Source organism: Thunnus thynnus, chromosome 23 (assembly GCF_963924715.1).
Source record: "Thunnus thynnus chromosome 23, fThuThy2.1, whole genome shotgun sequence".
In the NCBI taxonomy this organism is placed as follows: Eukaryota; Metazoa; Chordata; class Actinopteri; order Scombriformes; family Scombridae; genus Thunnus; species Thunnus thynnus.
The window spans coordinates 10773553-10793621 of record NC_089539.1 but is presented as its reverse complement, the minus strand read 5'-3'; the positions used below and the strand labels follow the sequence as shown (position 1 = coordinate 10793621).

The 20069-nt window shown below is 37.2% G+C and overlaps 1 protein-coding gene and 1 long non-coding RNA gene across 2 annotated transcripts in view; both read left to right on the top strand.

Annotated features, from left to right (window-relative positions):
* The window catches only part of LOC137176147 (uncharacterized), a 59845-nt gene that overhangs the window by 893 nt on the left and 38883 nt on the right, over positions 1-20069 (top strand). Inside the window, exon 2 of the long non-coding RNA XR_010925810.1 lies at positions 7811-7861. This is a non-coding gene — a long non-coding RNA (uncharacterized lncRNA). The remainder of the gene's footprint in view (positions 1-7810; positions 7862-20069) is intronic.
* tnnt2e (troponin T2e, cardiac) lies at positions 8060-20066 on the top strand (the record flags this gene model as incomplete). The annotated part of the gene is made up of 15 exons (XM_067582436.1): positions 8060-8102; positions 10022-10045; positions 10697-10714; positions 11329-11343; positions 11485-11499; positions 11940-11960; positions 12474-12495; positions 12597-12657; positions 12980-13096; positions 13222-13299; positions 14436-14549; positions 14686-14798; positions 14947-15037; positions 16560-16600; positions 19898-20066. Coding segments are annotated over 15 exons (813 nt in total), but the record flags the coding sequence as incomplete, so codon positions are not given.

The following is a 20069-nucleotide window of genomic DNA, read 5'->3' as shown; positions in this document are numbered from 1 at the left end:
CATGACTTTTGGGCAGTAACCGTATACAGGGAAGGTGTAAATATGGCATGCAGAGACTGAATGTGCAGCTGGCCCCTTTGAAATGACTCAGAAAGAAAGAATAGGAGGAGCAGGGAGGGTGAAGAGGGAAGTGAGAGAACCAGGGATGCGTATGAAATAAGTCCCTATTATTACCAACAAACTAGAATAAACTTGTTTTTTTTATGACGAGGAATATGTTTGAGAAGCAAACTCCTGAGAGGCATCGTTCGTTGTAAAAATGTTTCCCAACCAGCAGCTGACCAAACTGGCGCTGACAAAAATAGCCTGTCTGAATGTGGGTCCCAGCTTATTGATTTACTGTGAGTACAGTGAGGTGAGCCAAACCCATTGTCTGGAGGAGTAGCTCCACACCTGTTCAAAAGCATGCTCTATTATTCTTAAAAATAGACCCTCACTCTCCCCCACTGTTCACCCCTACTGACATCGGTTTTTATGATCTGTTGATTTATAAGCATATGGAAAATATGTGGTCCAAGGGATTGTTGTGCTGTCATACTCTGACATATAACTGATGTATACATATATTTACACTGCATATAAGGAACGTAATGACAGCCTTATTAAATCCATCTCTGTAACCTCGACCTTGAACCTAAACACCCCCAGTGGCTGAATGTACTGTAACACTTACATGACAAAAATCAAGTGTTACTCTAAAAAGATATTTAACTGTATTGTCTTGATTCAAGTGTTAGTTTCTAATATTAGGGGTAGGGATAGTTTGACATTTTGGGAAATATGCCAAGAAGATTGATACCATTCTTATGTCTGTACGCTAAATATGAAGCTACACCCAGGACACAGTTAGCTTAGCTTAGCATAAAAACTGGAAGCAGGGGGAAAGAGCTAGCCTGGCTCTGTCTAAAGGTAACAACATCCACCTAAGAGCACAATAAATGAGTTATGTCTTGTTTGTTTAATCTGTGCGAAAACTGAAAGGTGAAAACAACAAGTTGTGGTTTTACTGGGAGGTTATGTGCTATTTCTTGGCTGGGAGCAGTGATCTCATGGCCTGTGGTTTTAACTTGTTCATCAAACTCTAAGAAAGAAAGCAAACTAGTTTCCATAATATCAAACTAATCCTTTTTTTACATGGCCAAAGTAGAAGCAGCAGAGACCGAGATATCTTGACTTTTAGTCCCTATTATGGACCCAAAGTAAGTTCCATAACACTGGATACTACATTTCCTATAATGCAATTTTAACTCCACATCCCAAAGTCATTACACTGGCTTAATAACTAAAACTAACAAACTGGTGATCCATTTTCAAATTCTGGTCTAAATTGTTTTCTGCTAGGATCTTTTTTTTTTTTTTTTTTTTTAATTCCTAAAAAAAGATTTTTATTTTTTTATTTTTTGGCCATTTTTCTAAGTGTTTGTTGTTGTAATACTCATTCTGGCCACAAGAGCACCACTACCCCATGTTCTGAATAGGACTAAAAGCACTAAAAGTTTTCTTCCAGGTGAGTTTTAATTTCTCCATGCATTCTAAACACAAGGTTCATATATTGTGTGTTAGCAAGTTATGTACCTTTAGTGTCACGTCTTTGTTTTGGCTAGAAATGTAATTTAATTGGCACTAACCTGCTGTTAGCATTAGTTATGCTGACATTAGCCATTAGTCTGCTAGCTAGCAAGTGAAAAACATATTATTCATGGCTAACCAACAGCTACAACCTAGGTTAAGTCGACTGAATAGCTAATGTTAGTTTACTGTAACGTTAGTCATGGTAACAGGGACACTCCACTCCTTATGAGTGAGATGTTTTACCAATAAAGATTTAAAAAAATACCTTATGAGTGGGACATCTGGACACTTGCTAAGGGAATAGGATAATTTTGTACATTCAGCTAGATTTTGGCAATTTAAATTAATATGATTATTATTCATATTTATGATATAGAATTGGATGCTGTTTATTGAATATTGCAATTATTGTGTGATGCTTATTCTTTAGTTGAACACTGACAGTTGAACCATTTGTACTTAGACAATTGGTTCTCAAACCATGTCAAGGACCCCCAAATTGATATGTAACAAGCCATGGACCCCCATTTGATAAGATTTTGTCCCAGGGACCCCTATCTGAGGAGATAGTTGTTAGATATTATTAAGTAGGGCATTCCAATTTTCTATACTGTAGGTGGGGAGATAACTGTGGAGAGAGTGAAACCTCTGATCAGAATAGTCATTCTTATACATTGTGCTAACTTCTAGTGAACAGAATATTAGTAAAATTTAACTACTCCCCATTTTTATGGGGACCCCCTGGGACCCCTTCTAGGACCCTTAGGGGGTCCCTAGACTCCACTTTGAGAACCAATGACTTAGACCAATCTAAATCACCCCTGAGGCCAGTCAGCTCATTTTGTTTGTTTAATATTCCAGATGGAAGTCCAACATTTGACTTGTGGGTCCAACAATTCCATCCTAGAGATGTAATCCACGTCGGTGAAGGAGGAGGCCATGTAAGGTTAATAAGCTTTGTTTATTTATTTAATGAATAAAATACTTAAGTATCAGCAACTATGACTCTGAATGATGCTGTCGTGTTTCACAGAGGGCAGAATGAGATCTCCATACTGTTGGGGAGAAATTCAAACCTGATCAGCTGTGCGTAAGTAAGGTGTTATAAAGTATGACCCAAGCTATTCAAGCATATTGGAGCAGTGAGCCAAACTTGATTTTGTTGGCAGATGAAAGTGCTCAGAGAGAAAATAAGAATGTGTTGTTAGTCTTACCTCATGAATACTTTTATGTGAAACACAGTAATGATTGTACCTTGTTGTGAACAGTTTAGTATAGGAAGTATTTTTTGAAAAGTGCCTGCCCTTTTCCAAACGGTATCCAAGGACGATTTCTCAGATGGTTCGGTGTAACAAATCATCTGGCACGTCAGGTTGGAAGAAAATTGTTCCTATATGAAACTGCTCACAACAAGGCATGTGGATTATCTTGAGTAATCGGGTCATGATTTCTGTAAAGAGACATTGCTTTTGAGTTTTTCAAATGTATTTCTTTGGTGCTTTGAGCGCCACAAACCGAGTGCCATTCAGCTCCATTGTATTGGAGTGACAGCAGTTATCTCTACGGCAGACATCTTTGCGGCAGATATCTCTAAAACTAGGCGAATCACACCGGAACTATCTGGATGGATAGATAGCACTCCGGGTAAGGTGGAAAATACATTTTTTTGAATTTTAGGTGAACTGCCCATTTAAGGTGAAATGAAGAGGCCTGAAAGATGGATCAAGTAAAGGACTATGGTTTATGATCAAATGATTGGTAAAGTGGTATTATAAAGCATACTTGCTTGATATTTTACTTACCATGGGTGCCATTGATTCTGGAGCAGTAAATGGATAATGTATTGGGATATCTTAATCTTCTCTAAAATCAATTATGAGGATGCATGGTAACCAGAGACCTTGTGGCAGAAACCACTGGGTGGTGCATGTGTAAAAGATCAAAGACATATCTTTGTAACAAAATTTACTTAGATACTGATGACAGGGGTCTTTCAAGTCTTCAGCTTACCATCTGGCTGGTTACCAATACGGAACTGACTTTTCATTAAACAAGTTTATTATACAATATCTTGTTTACAAGAGATTGCATGCAGTCAATTTAATCAGATAGTGTAAATGTCTGTTTATGTCCTTCAAAAATATAGGTACAACTCTCATATAATACTGAAAAGCTGGAAACTTGTTATGTCCTCATCTGATCAGGTTCAGGTACTTGGCCAACAATGGTACCTTCAGGTGTGCTTGGACCCTTGAGTTGTGCACACTATGTTTTTCCTATAGATTTTATCAACAGAAAGAATGATTCATTTAAATGAAATTACTCTACTCCAATTAGCAATAATCTTATATCATAAATCATGGCAAACAAAGGCAAGGGTCTAAAAGTAAAAAACGAAAGGGAAGGGGAAAATCCACTACTTAAAGTGAGAAGCATAATTATAATGTATTGAGAGAGTGAGCTAAAAGAGAGTGAGATGATTGGGTCTTTTGAATGCTCTGCACGTTGTACAATCATTACTGTGTTTCACATAAAAGTATTCATGAGGTAAGACTAACAACACATTCTTATTTTCTCTCTGAGCACTTTCATCTGCCAACAAAATCAAGTTTGGCTCACTGCTCCAATATGCTTGAATAGCTTGGGTCATACTTCATAACACCTTGCTTACGCACATCTGATCAGGTTTGAATTTCTCCCCAACAGTGTGGAGGTCTCATTCTGCCCTCTGTGAAACAAGACAGCATCATTCAGAGTCATAGTTGCTGTTACTTAAGTATTTTGTTCATTTAATAAATAAACAAAGCTTATTAACCTTACATGGCCTCCTCCTTCATCAATGTGGATTACACCTTTAGGATGGAATTGTTGGACCCACAAGTCAAATGTTGGACTTCCATCTGGAATATTAAACAAACAAAATGAGCTGACTGGCCTCAGGGGTGATTTAGATTGGTCTAGGGCTGTGTTCCAAATCACATACTAACATACTATTCATATATAAGTATGACGTCAAATTGAGTATGTAGTAGGCAGTACGTTAGTATATGATTTCAAACACACCCTTAGTCATTGGTTCTCAAAGTTGGGTCCGGGGAACCCCAGGGGTCCTTGAAGGGGTGCCAGGGGGTCCCCATAAAAATGAGGAGAAGTTAAATTTTACTAATATTCTGTTCACTGGAAGTTAGCACAATGTATAAGAATGACTATTCTGATCAGAGGTTTCACTCTCTCCACAGTTATCTCCCTCTCAGTACAGGCAGTTATGGAATTCTCTACTAAATCATATCTAACGACTATCTCCTCAGATAGGGGTCCCTGGGACAAAAATCTTATCAAATGGGGGTCCATGGCTTGTTACATATCAATTTGGGGATCCTTGACATGAAAAGATTTGAGAATCAACTGTCTAAGTACAAATGGTTCAACTGTCAGTGTTCAACTGAAGAACAATTAAGAGTGAGCATCACACAATAATTGCAATATTCAATAAACAGCATCCAATTCTATATCATAAATATGAATAATAACCATATTAATTTAAATTGCCAAAATCTAGCTATCATTAAATGTACAAAATTATCCTATTACCTTAGCAAGTGTCCAGATGTCCCACTCATAAGGCATTTTTTAAAATCTTTATTGGTAAAACATCTCACTCATAAGGGGTGGAGTGTCCCTGTTACCATGACTAATGTTACAGTAAACTAACATTAGCTATGCAGTCAACTTAACCTAGGTTGTAGCTGTTGGTTAGCCATGAACAATATGTTTTTCACTTGCTAGCCAGCGGGCTAACAGCTAACATCAGTATCGCTAACGCCAACGGCAGATTAATGCCGATTAAAATACATTTATAGCCAAAAGAAAGACATGACAGTAATGTTACATAACTTGCTAATACACAATATATGTATCTTGTGTTTCAAAAGCATGAAAAAATTAAAACTCACCTGGAAGAAAACATAAATGCTTTTAGTCCTATTCGGTAGTGGTAGGCTTCAGCCTCTTGTGGCCAAAATGAGTATTACAACACCAAACACTTAGAAAAATGACACTGGCCAAAAAAAAAAAAAAAAAAAATCACCTGATAAGACTTTTTTTTCACCTGTTTTCACAGATGACAAAAAAAGTAACTTTGAAAAATGATCCTGGCAAAACAATTTGTCTTCACCTGGCAAAACTTTTTTGCCCCCCCTTTTTCACAGATGAAAAAAAAATCAAGGACTTTAGACTGTTAATAAGTCATAGACACAGGATAGAAAACAATTTAAGTCAGACTTGGAAAATGGATCACCAGATTTTTTTTTTCTTATTTGCCACACAGGTCTTCTCATTTGCCACACAGGTCTTCCATACATAAGTGTTAAATAAAGTTTTAAAAAAAAAGAAAGGCCTATTATACAACTGTATTCAGATGTTGGGTAGTACTTCTCTTGCCAAGTAAACTGATTATCATGTGCTAAATTGGTGAAATGCCTTTTCATTGAATCAAGTAATCATGCTGACAGCTGAAATAAATCGCAAAGCATTGCTGAAAATGCAGAAATCTGCAGCAATTTTTTAAAATCTTGTAGCATCACATACAGGGGAAATTGTATCAAATGCTACAGACTTGTTCAGCATCACCATCTGTACAACTTTGCTGAATTCGGTTACCATGGAATATTACATTTAAGAGAGATGGCAGTTAAGTAATATGGTGATGTTTTACCAAGGGCCACAGCGCCCCCTGTAGGTAGAACTATATCAACATTTGTGCAGTGTAGCTTTACGTACAACATTCGCATATTTGGTTGCAATTGAATTTAGCATTGAAGAGTTATGGCCCGTTAAGTGCATCAAGCCAAGCCTTCAAAATTTTGATAACCAATTACAGACAAACGGTAAGCGATACCCAAAAGTGAACTTATAAGTTTTATTTGGGGTCATCTAAATATGGTATGTACCCAGTTTGGTGAAGATTAGATGAAATATGTGCCAACAAAACAAAAAAATGTGTTTACCAAAAAATCCAAAATGGTGAAAAATTTTTCTAGGCGCAAATGGGCATGGCCTATATCAGTCAAATCAGCATCATTCAAGGAATACACAGTGCAAATATTGTTTTTCTACACCTCACAGTTCATGATTTATTAGCCAAAATGTAAAACGTGATAACCAACCACATAGTGGCACTATTGGTACCATGTTTTAATATATTGAGTATTTCCACATGGGACACCTGTCCATGAAGTATGAATACTTCTGCACTTTTTATTTTTGAGATATCAACTTTCAAACATTCCTCCCATAGACTTTCCATTATAAATTTTAATACTTTAAAAAATTCTATTCAATCACTGTAATATGCCAGAAAGAAGACAAGTCGTAGTATAAATGTTCTTAACAAGCTTAACATTTTGATATTTGAATGGTTTCTGTAGCTTAAAGTTTTCAGAAGTAGTTTGCGATCGGAAAACGTATGGAGGAATAATAAATAAAGCTTTGAAGAACAATACTGTGAATGCTTGTCAGCATTCACACTAATAACACGATTTGCATAATTATCAGACTAAATCACACTTGTTATGATGGACATTTCTTACAGAGTAGCACTTTAAAGCCTTTTGAGCACCTGGAAAATTGTTTACAAGTGTACATATTCAAGCCAATATGAAACGCGTAACTTCAGATGCATCAGCGCGTCCCTGAAGAACTAATGCAGCCCTGGAACTTTCAGCGCTGTTCAGACTCCAGTCAGCTGCCTGTAGCCTTGATCAGTGCCAAGAGGAAATGGCTGAGGATTAGGCCTGGAGCTGTTCAAAGCCCTGGGCCTCTGCTAGCAGTGCCCATAGTGGAATCATTTCAAATTCTACAATTGCTCCAATCTCACAGTATGCAGCCAACTTTTTTTGGTTGTTTTTTAAGGTTTTGGTTTAGTTGTTTGCACAAATGATAAAAGCACTGACTCGAGAAGAAAAGAAGAGAGATACAATCCATCTGTCCGAGAGAAACAAATCTCAAGGGCTCGTGGAAACATTACAGTCGATAAGATACAGAGGAAAATATCACAAAGACAAACAGCAATACGAATCAAAGCAGGAAAAAACATTAAATATACAAATAGAAGTTGAGAGTCATGTCATGGTTGTGTGTGTGTGTCAGTTCTGCATGAAAAACAAGGAAATTCATTAAAAAATGTCTCCTGTGTGGTGAATTGAAGTATTTTGATGCATTGTCTGTTTTCTTCTCTCAGGTTATTGCAATCCAAGATGTCTGAAGAAGAAGAAGTTGTTGAGGAGATGCAGTAAGTACCTTCACAACAGTTTCGAAGCATTTCTAGTATTTTAAGAGAAATCCAGCTGATTTAGACTGATCACTTCTATCTTTTCCTGTGTTCCTATCTCCTCAGGGAGGAAGGTAAGTAGAGACTTTGAAAGCATTCATTCACTGTCTTTGGAAAGCAAAATGTCACTTTCATGCCTTCATTGCTAGACTTAGCTGACCTGATTATGTCTGCTCAGAGGTAGAAACCCAGGAAGAGGAAGGTAAAGGCTTCTGCATGGCTTCACATGTATTGCCTTGTTTCCGGTGTGTCTGCTGCCGTTACAGTGTCTGCTGCAAGTGATGAAAGCCATAGCAAGATGAGTGTGTTTTCTTTTTCAATGTTAACTCTTCATTTGTCAACACTAATCTGTCGGCTCATGTATAACTGTCACTTTTTTGTCAGAATTATCTCCATCCTATTTTTAGTACTGCAGTGTTTGGTTAATACATGTATATTTTTCAGTGTTCTCACAAATTTGACTTAAATGGTTCTGAGTAAAAGACTATGTGTTGCATTTAGTATTCCAGTGCATGCTATCACAGTATTTGGTCAAACAAGCATTATGATATTTGCAGTAAAAACTATAAAAACCTATTATGACTATGAGCAGTGTATCGGTACAATTTTGAGTTTTCATTTTTGTGACTATTTCCATTTTATATTGCTTTTACTTCACTGTATTTCAGAGGGAAATACTTCTCTTTTCACTCCATGACCTGTATTTGACTGCCACGAATTAGATAAGACGATTAATACAACAATATGTCACTGGAGCCAGCAAGCAGTTAGCATAGCTTAACACGCAACCATTTTCGTAAAACCTGTGGTTTGTTTTTACACAAAAGCAGTGTCTAGTTGTCACAATTCAGGTGAGTTGTTAGCAATAGCCTACAACCAGAAAGCAATTTCCCCCTCTAACCCTCTCACATGGCTTCAATTAAATAATGTTCAACGCCCGAAGCGGTTAAAATTATCCAATATTTCACAAAAAAACAAAAGTCCCCCCCCCCAAAAAAACAAACAATAAATATCAAATAACAAAACGTGTTTTCCTACCACATTAATCATCTCTTAACCTCTGAGATTTATCTTGTGACCCTCTGGAAGGTCTGACCCCTAGGTTGGAAACCGCTGGCGCAAAATAACTGAGCCAGCTACACCTCAACCTCAACCAGCTATACCAGTAAAATGCAATGGTCCATTTTAAGGGAGTTTTAAGAGGGTTAAAATGGACCAAAACCCATGAAACTCTCCCCTGAATTTTCATGAGAATATTATGGCATTTTAAGGTATAAATTAAAAGGTGGTTTCTACCACTAAAAACTCCTTATACTGTGCAAATAATCCATAAAAATACCTTTTTATCAATGAATCCATTAAAGCATTAATAAATACCTTAATTCTATCATTATTAATGGGTAAATTAATGGTATTTTAAGGTTGAAAATGAGGGGATACAGTGTCGTATACAACAATATATCCATCACAGGAGTCATTTTTTTCTGCAGAAGAAGTACTTTAACCTACAAAACAGAACTTTTACTTGCAAGAGTATTTTTACTAACTAAAATGTTTAAAAGTAAACAGAAAACAATGTCTACGAAGATTCTCAGTCATCCAGGTCATGGTTATCAAAGGAGAGTTGAATTGAGGGCAACTGGACCCTCGATTCAACTTTCCTTGGATAAAGAGAAAACATGATTGAATTTTTCTTTTGTTGAGATTTTCCTTTGATATCGGACTTGTTCCAAGCAGCTCACAGGCTCAGTTAGTGATCATTCTCTGTTTTTTAGCTTTGTTCAGAATGAATGTCAGACAGCAGCACTGGTTTCGGTGCCTCCTGAGAGACAATATCATAGTGTTCAGAGTTTGACCAAATCCCAGCCTCAAGCTGTTGGCCCAAGTCTCATTGATCCACTAATCCATAGTTTGCTCACTCAGTCGTGGAGACAGTGAAGGAAGGTTTTATGACTTGTTTTTGTCTCTAAATAACACTTTTTTTTTTCTTTTTTTTTTTTTTTTACTTTTGTAGCATATTATAGTAGAGCATTGTGTGTTTGTAGTGCTTCTTTTGTATTATCTTCAGTTGAAAATGAGCAGAATTTGGCTTCATTAATCCCTGTTGTTCTTTTTATCTAGAGGAGGCTGCACCTGAAGTAGAAGGTAATAATCTTTTTTAAACATTTTTCATAATTTCTTATACAATAAAATAATATTCATAAAAGGATAGGGTAGGTTTGCTCACAGCATAGCCTAAGCCATTTTAAACATTACACACATACTCATGCATTAAACTACATTTTCATGACTTTAGATCGTAAAAACTCTTTTCACATAGAGCCTCCACTTGCACACTACAGTAAAATGGGATTGTCTTCTCAATCACTTCTCATTCACATCAGCACTATTCATTTACTTATAAAAATATAAGCTTTTCATGTTTAGTATTCACTAAACGTTGCTGTTTGGCTGCAGATGAGCCTCCTGCTGAGTTAATATTTGATGAATCTCACTCCAAAATGAGATGTCTGCTTTGTGAAAATTGTGACATTTACTCAGATTAAATGACTGTTTTCATGAAGACTCAGTACAGAGTATTGTTGAAATTTTTGCTGTTTTACTGTCAGAATATTTGCATTTCAGAGATTTTACACATCTGAAACCTTCAACACCTCATTCATGACTGCAAAAAAGTTATCATCATATAAAATGTTATCCAGGGCCTTTATATCATAAAACATGTTGCTGAATTGTTTTTTTCTAATGAGTATGAGACATATCTAATCATATTTTCTTGCTTTTACCCCACCTCAGAACCTCCTCCAGCAGAAGGTATTGACATTTGTAACATAATGCATATAATAACCATCATCCAATTGCTCAAGTGTTAGCTGCTGCAACAAAAATGCTATCTACATTAAGCATAAAAAGCATCATATTACCTCAAAATTTGACATCTTCCATATGGCACATGCTTTTTTTTCTTGATCTGCAGCATGTTTAAGCTAAAATCATTCTTTCAGGTGACATTAACATTGTAAGTTGTCCCAGAGCAACATTTACTGATGAGCTTTTCTCTATTTTCTTGCATTGACCACAACTAACTGCCTGTTCGCATTACTTTCACAAAGAGCCAGCAGAAGAAGGTAACACAATCTCTGTTCAAACTTTTCCATTGTGACATTTATTCAGATTAAATTACTGTTTTCACAAAGCCTCAGTACAGAGCATTGTTGAGATTTTTGCTGTTTCACCATCAACATATTTGCATTTCAGAGATTTTACACATCTGAAATCTTCAACACCTCATTCGTGACTGCAAAAAAGTTATCATCATATAAAATATTATCCAGTGACTTTATATTATAAAACATGTTGTTGAATTGTATTTTCTGATGACTATGAGACATATCAAATTATATTTTCTTGCTTTTGCACCACCTCAGAACCTCCAGCAGAAGGTAATGACATTTTTAAGTTTTTTTCAAAAGTTTTTTAAAAGGTTTTTTAAAAGTTGTCCCAGAGCAACATTTACTGATGAGCTTTTCTCCATCTCTTGCATTGATCACAACTAACTGCCTGCTCGCATTACTTTCACAAAGAGCCAGCACATGAAGGTAATGTAGTCTCTGTTCAAACTTTTCCACTGCATCACTCTGGTTTGTGCATCCCAGCATATTTTACAGTCATTAGTTGGGGAAAGAAGAATAAGCAGTTTTGATCTCTTCAGGTCTCCGTTACTGATGATTTCATATGTAGTACTGCTGTCTTCCTATTTGATTTCTCACTCATACCTTATTTATTCCAATTATCAGTGTCACACTTTTATAAAAGCTGTCTGATAACCAGATTTTGTGATGTGAACTAGAGTAAATACACCATAAACCAATATGACATGCATATAGAGACTCTTAAAAGTTTGAATTTTCCAGTACAAATTCTGAAGAGGAAATATATTTCATATTTTATAAAGTAGATATCAGCCCTGACTAATAAGATAAATACATTTCTATTCTATCTGCTGATGCACTAACATGTTTTCTGTGCTTTGCCGCAGAGATTCCACACGTAGATGAAGGTAGAGTATCTCCTTAATAAAGACATTATTTTGTGATCGTTGCTGTAGTTTCACATAAATGTCTGTTGTCTGCAGCGGTTCAGTTGGATAACCGCTGCAAACCTCAGCTTGCTCTATCAGCTGTGGAGTGCTGTCCAGCACATGCTCACAGACACTCTCCGCCTGCCAAAATAAATATTGTATTTCAAAAACAGATCTTAAGAGACCATGAAAATAAAAAACCAAACGCTTTTCACACTGAGTGTCCTGGATTTCAGCATGCTGTCACACATGCTGTTCATTTTATGAGGACTGTATTGGACATCATGCATGAAATGATAATCTTTTTTTAAAACAAATAAATTGACTTAGTATGTAAAGAATTCAGCAATAGTATTTGTTCCACTAATTATTCACTTATATAGAATCTGTCAGTGTGTGGTGTGTGTGTCTGTCTTCTACTGCTCTATTAATGTGAGGTTGAGTTAATTCACTGAATTTAACTGTGGTTATCTGCCCTTTTTGTTATGACAGATGACTCTAAACCCAAACCAAAGTAAGTCTTTTGTCATTTTGGTTTTAATCAGTCCACATCATCCAACTGGTGATAAGCTGGTCATGTTCTTATTCTAACCAGGAAATGTTATTGTATTGTAGGACATTTGCTCCACCTATGTCTGTGCCAAAGATACCTGAGGGAGAAAAAGTCGACTTTGATGTGAGTAATATAGTTTTAAGCAACACAAAGACACTCACATACACTTATGAACTTGAATGAGTTTGTCTGTGGAGGTGTGATGAGCAGATGCTTGTATAATTTACTGTATACTTGGTGTGTATCTGCTGATTTCTCTGTATGTGTAAATGTTTGTGATCTTTTATGTCAAAACATCTGCTGCAGTAGTTCAGAGTTGGGACTTTGGTTAGGCCTCAGGTTTAGTAAGCCTAAAACAAAGTCTTGATAGGGTTTTGGGAATGCATGTCATCAATGGCGATCCTCAGAGGTATGTCAATACAAACATATCTGCATGTGACTGCAGGACATCCACAGGAAGCGTCAGGAGAAGGATCTGGCTGAGCTGCAGTCCCTGATCGAGGCCCACTTCATTCAGAGGAAGAAGGACGAGGAGGAGCTCATCGCTCTCGTTAACAGGATCGTAAGTCTCCGAGGAAAGCACGCCAGACCACTGGAGTGATGCACTACCCAGCAAACAATTACACTGTGTGTGTGTGTGTGTGTGTGTGTGTGTGTGTGTGTGTGTGTGTGGGCACGGATGTGCAGGAAAAGCGTCGTGCTGAGAGGGCTGAACAGCTGAGGATCCGTACTGAGCAGGAAAAGGAGAGGCAGGCTCGTCTCGCTGTGAGTTCCTTCTGATCTCAGTCTTATCCTTTTCAGGACATGACTCAATCTAAAAAGAGAGTCCAGTACCTGATAACTGACACCCCGGTAGTTTCACCTAGCTTCCAAATTGCAGTTAGGGTGTCAGACATGTGTGTATACTGGTGGGGAATCTTCTCTGGCTGCAGGATGTGACAGATATAAGCTAAACAGGAGAACATGAACACTATAAAACATCAAAGAAAGGTCAATCTTTTAAAAGAGTGTATTTCACTGACGTCACATTATGAAATTTCCAGGTACATCTGTAGCTTTAACCTCTGTTTAGTCTTTGCCTTTGATGGACTCAAGTATATTAACTATTATTCAGTATATGTGGGTAGACTGTGGGTAAAAATACTGTAACTCTTAAATGGAGTATTTTTGCTTACTTTAAAGGAGCTATAAACAACATTTTTTATAAATGGATCAAATAACAATGTGTAATGTAGAAGAGGTCACTCATAGTGACGAACCCACAAAGAATTATCAACCCACTCTGCAGTTCTGCTCAACTCTATTGACCTTATTGGTATTTTTCAGCTCATTGTTTTGGTTTTTCTGGCCCACAACCTTCATTTTGGTTCACTCTCACTGCTCAGTGAGCTCATGTTTCACTTCCTGCCCAGCACCAAATAGCTAACAGACAAAGTTAGCTATTAGCTGGTGATCATACTCGATCATTTAGCCGCTAAAAAGACAGATATTTCCCTCAGGAGTACATGAATACCAAAAACAGAGCTAAAAGGAGAGTGACTTACATTCGCAAGGTGGCCAGAAACACAACTTCAAATGAATTTTATACTTTATATGCTTGATGTCTAAATAGGAAACGGTATGCTAACAAGTTCACTATAGCTTAAAATTGTTCACAGTGTTGTTTCGTTGCCTCCAAGTAGCCAAAAATCGGTTATTGAAGGTTTAACTTGAAATTTACATAAAACCCATTTTACTTTTTTTTTTTTACATGGCAAACAAACAATATTTTGTTCCTGAAAATGCTTTTCTGGCAGTAGTTAGCTTTTTCCTTCAGTATGGACTGTGTAGTCGGACAGAGACGATGGACAGGTATTGTGTTTCTTCTCTCCTGTGACCATGTTGTACAATCTGTACCTCAGGAAGAAAAGGAGAGGAAGGAGCAAGAGGAAGCACGTAGGAAGCAGGATGAGGATGCCAAGAAGAAGAAGGCCCTAACAAACAGGACTCAGCAGTATGGTGGCGTCCAACAGAGGGTCAGTCATCTCACACACACACAGACACACACACACACAGACAGACATACACAATAAAAACCGGTTGATTGCTTTGTGCTGATTTACAAATTTTCTGCCATCACACAACATATTCTTTCTTTTTTCTCATATACAGCAAGATGGCAAAAAGGGAGCAAAGAAGCAGACAGAGAGAGAGAAGAAGAGGAAGATCCTGGCGGACAGGAGGAAGCCTCTCCAAGTTGACCATCTCAGTGAGGACAAACTGAAGTAAGGAAGGACTCAGAAGTAGTCATTTTTCGCATTTCTCCACATTTCCAATCTGATGCAAGTAGTTTGTTCGTGCAATTAAACTCTACATTTCAGTATGGCCTTTTAATTTTCTGTTACAAAAATCCTTCTGGTTTTTTCTCAAAAGGGAGAAGGCCAATGAGCTGTGGCAGTGGCTGCTGACACTGGAGGCTGAGAAGTTTGACCTTGGCGAGAGACTGAAAAGACAGAAATATGATGTAAGTGCTTTGCTCCAGGGTGTTCATGTGCCTACTGCTCCGTGAAATGACATTACAAAATGAAAACCTTTTTCCTCCACATTTTTTTAAAGTGCACTTGTGGAAAAACACACTTTTACAACAACAATGCCAGTGTGGAATTTAACATCAGTTTGGTTTAATTAAGTTGGGAAACTTTTCGACATTTTGGGAAAATGCTTATTTACTTCTTTGCTGAGAGTTGGATGAGAAGATCAATACCAATTTACTGTTTGGTAACTATTAAGCTACAGCAAGCTTAGCCAATATCCAGGCTTTAACTTAGCATAAAGACTGAAAACAGTGGGAAACAGCTAGCCTGGCTCTGTCCAGTGCAATATAACATGTTATTAGTCATTATTAGAGAGCTTTAGAGGTGCTGGTAGGCAGACTTTGTTAACCTTGACAGAGTCAAGCTAGATGTTTCCCCCACTTCCAGTCTTTATGCTAAGCTAAGCTAACAGAATTCAGGCTGTAGCATCATTTTTAAAGGACAGGCTCACAATTTTTCAAGTCTGTCTTAAAACAAGTCAAGTACCCAAATGAACACTGAAATAGGTTTTTCTTGCCATAATGATGTCTCCTGTTCATACTGACCATTAGAAGATCCCTTCATAATGCAATTACAATGTAAGTGATGGAGGCCAAAATCCACAGTGTAAGAAGCTTCCATCCAAATTAATCAAATCAAGTAGATATCTTTCAATGTTACAGTCTTTTTAGAGCCAAAGTTCCTCCTTTTGTTACCATACTGTCACCGCAGCTCAACAGGGAAACACTGTCCGAGGAAACCAAAAGAGGGAATTTGATGCTAAAAAGACTGTAAATGTGGTAGATATCCACTTGATATGACTAACTCAGACTGCTGAAGCCTCATATAAGCCTCAGATCAACTTCTAAATGCATTTTTGAATAGAATTACTGTGTGGTTACACTGTGGATTTTGTCCCCTGTCACTTACATTGAAAGCACATTTGAAGGGGATCTTTTAATAGCCAGTATGAACAGGAGGAATGATTACAGCAAGGAAAACCTCTTTCACTGTTCATATGGGCTGTTGTTTTAAGACACTGTTGTTTTAAGACAGACTTAAAAAAATTGTGAACCTGTCCTTTCACAGTGTTAGCTGAGAGTTGTATCAAGAACGCAAATAAGCACATTTCCCAAAATGTCAAAGTATTTTTTAGGCTTTTGCTCACAAAATAGGGTAATTTTAAGATGTAATATTTGTGTAATTTAAATATGTTTAATAAAAATGATATCATCATGCCTAAAGCATCAAATTAGCTACAATATATTTACAACGTAACCTGATTTTGTACTAATATCAATCTAAATTAGGGGGTAAAATGATAATTAACACTGAAAATTGATGGAATACAGCCTACAGCCCTAAAAAGCCACAGAATAAGAAAGCTGAAATGGTATGTACCGTATTTGCAAGTGCCGGGCTGTCTTGACTCCTGAGGGCTCCTATCTAAAATGAATGTGGCTTGACTTTCAGATCAATGTACTCCAGACCCGAATCAATGAGCAGCAGAAGTTGTGAGTAACTGTTAATGAGGAGTGTGGGCCGCTTGGTTGTTGTGTAGTTTTGCTGCCTGTGTGTTGAAGGGTCACAAACTGAGACTGCGGCAGTACGAACAAAGCCGGGCGACTGCTGAGTGATTCAAACAGCAGGTGAAACTGGTGGTGTGTGTTGATGAAGAAGCCAGCAGGAGCTGGCATGTGGTTGTGTTTAATCCAGGAATTCAAGAGAAGTCCCAAGAGTCAGGTATTACTGTATGTTCCTAGATTTAGTCAGGATGGTGTCCCACTTAAAAGAAACGAGAAATTTTTGATATTAAAGGAACAGTTCCACAGGTAGGGATATATATACGCTTATTCGCTTTTTGGTGAGAGTCAGATGAAAAGATCAATACCAGTCTTTTATGATTAAGTGGGGTCGATCTTCTCGTCTAACCTTCTAACTAAGAAAATAACAAGGGTTCCTTTTATGTGTCTGCAAGTGTTGGTTATTTACACTAAGTCCACAAAAGTCTTCATGAAAAAGCTCACAATAATCCGCAAATTGTCTCCAGAACATAACTCAAGTTGTGTGTTGTCACTTTCTCTCCAATGTTTGACAGCCATATATTGATCTGAAGTCACATTTTGCTGTCAGGGCAGTGTCTTATCTTTCATTTCTGGGTTTAAGGGACAGTTTTGACAGCTAATGATGCAAGTGCAACTTAACTTGCATGATAAACATTTCTGAGATTCTGCAGCTTCCCCTTTAGGATTCAGTTATGTTGTCAGGTGAGTCAAGAGGATGAGAGGTGAGTCCCCATCTGCAGGTGAAATTCCTCATCACAGATGAAAGCATCCTCGGGCCATCCTTCCCTGCTGAGCTCCTCTTTAGGGCCACAAGCTCTGTTCTTTGGCTCTGCTGGTGTCCATGTCTGTCTGTTGTTGTTCCTGTGCTTAGCCAGTCCTCCATGTTTGTCACCCCTCACAGATCAATCAGCTCCTGGCTCGCGTTCAGGACCACCAGGGGTAAGTCGCCATCTTTGATCCAAACCTTAGATTTTTTCAGGAAATCTCAGGTGTGGCTCAAATCAGTAGTTTTTTTTTCTAAAGCCATTAAACTGGCTTTAGTAGGGAAATGACATTTAATGGTCATTTTCCTCCTCTTTTAAAGAGCCTCGGGAAAATTTTCATTCAGATCATACATTACTGACAAACCTCAAGTGCAAAATCTGTTTTTTAAAATTAATTTGGTATTTGACATAAAACTGACACACTTTCTTCATTATATTCAATGTGTTACATTATCTCTTGTACCCCAAGGCCTTTTAAGTCACATCATCCCTCTTCATATAATATGGGAACATGTGATGCATTCTTTACTGACTGAGTTGTGAGCATAGATTAACATAGGCACAAAAATGACATGGCGATCTGGGCTCGGTTTGCAGCACAGATCGCACCTTCCTATGGCTGTAAACAAGTAAAAAAACATATGCATTGTGATTTTTACGTGTTTCATACAGCCATGGAAAAGATCAACTCAGTAGCAAATAGTCTGTTTTGTTCTTTTTTCTTTCAAGTTTTAAGGCATGCATATGACCTTCTACAGGTTTCATACCCTACTTAATATAGTTTATTCTCTTTTAACCGATGCAGCCGGTCTTTCTCCATTCATCTATTACTCAACATCCATCTTAACATCTTCATCGCAGCAGTCTGAAAACATTGTGGTCCTGATCCACAGCTATACTTGAGCTTTGAAGTTGGTAAAATAGAGAAGCTGTGTGGTGGTTAGAGCAAACATCCCAAAACCAGACAGTCAAAGACTGAATCCCCACATCAGCCATGTGTCCTGTTGAGATATCTTTGAGTGCAACAAGCTTCAAATGCTCGTTTCTATGTTGAAACTCTTCTTCGTAACAGTATCAGTTACAAATTTTGAAATGTAAACTGATCGGCGCCGCCATTCTCGGAATTGAATCTCTTGGAGAGTAAGTTTAAGGCAGAAAGCGAGATGTCTGTTGACTGTTGAATCAGCTGGTAAGTGTTTACTTTTCAAGTCAAATCTCTGGTAGATTAAACTGTGGGTGGATCAGGTCTTTATGGGCAAAGATGCAAAAAGAGAACAAAGGCAGCGTATCAAAGGTAAGACTACTGCTGAGAGAACGTAATCATCATCATTTCCCAGACATTTACCATCTGTGTCCTGTGTGACTTTGTGTGCTCTGCACTCATCTAATAGCATGATGCTTTGGTGTTTGCCCTTTTATCTCTTTCTATCTATTCCTCCATTCAAGTTCACTCTCTTCAATATCTACTCTCATTTTCTTAATGGAAACTACAGCACATGGGGCATTAAAGAAATGTTGCACTTCAGCCCCCATGCAGACATGAATATGTACTGTATGTCATACACTCCAAGGGCTGGGTAATACTTCTCTGGTACTGACTGAAATGTATCCAGAGCATCAAGTATTGAAAAATGTGTGTAAATGTACTGTAAACTGACATAGAGTATTTGTTTGGATTTGTAATCTTGTTTACTTATTTACTTCTTATTCAAAATGTTCTCAAATTGAGACTGTTTTATTTAGGCAAAGTTCTTGTACAGCACCTTTTTAAGGTGGACTTTTTTGAGGACTAAAAAACATTTTCTACAAAACCTGTTTTTCATTTAACAAATGAAACAAAAGTGAGGTATCAAATAACCATTCAAAATTAATTAAATAAGACAATATGAGATAAATAATGATACTTAATTACAAAATATGGACTATGATGATGAAATTGCTAAATAATCCAATACATTTTTAAAACTCAGCTCATTATTATGAAATATTTCACCCAGCCTCTTTTTACAATGAGGTCATTTTATTTAATTCCAGCGCTCTTTATTTAAAAATGCCGCCATTCATCACATCAATCAATAAAAAAAAAAAAAATAGGCAGAGCCAGTTATGTGATTGTCTGTTGCTTTGGTCTAAATGAGTAGTCAGCTAATCACATAAAGAGGTAGGATAATTAATTAGCTCAGTTTTAAAAATGTATTGGATTATTTCACATTTTACGGTTATTTATATGTCGTGTTTTTATTTTTAATATTATTATCTATTTTATAATATCTTATTTACACTTATTCCACTTTGGGCCTCCATACCACTTCACCACTGGGATCAAAAATGTCAAATAACACTCAGCCTTATATATACACGCTATGATTGTTAGGAAGCACACTTGAGCAAACAAATGAAATTATAAAGATGGACTTAATAAATATGCATTTATGCACACATGCACTCAACTGTTAAATTTTTTTTTTCTGTGACTCAACAGTGCCAAAGGAAGAGGCAAGGCCAAGGGCAGGGTGAGATAGACAGGCGTATCAGCGAGAGCTCTTCGTGGAGGCGTCTGAAAACGAGCAGCAGTGTTGAATTTGATGACATAAACATACACTTAAAGGTTGTACACATAACCAATAAAGAGACTTGTGCTTTTGAGACAATAT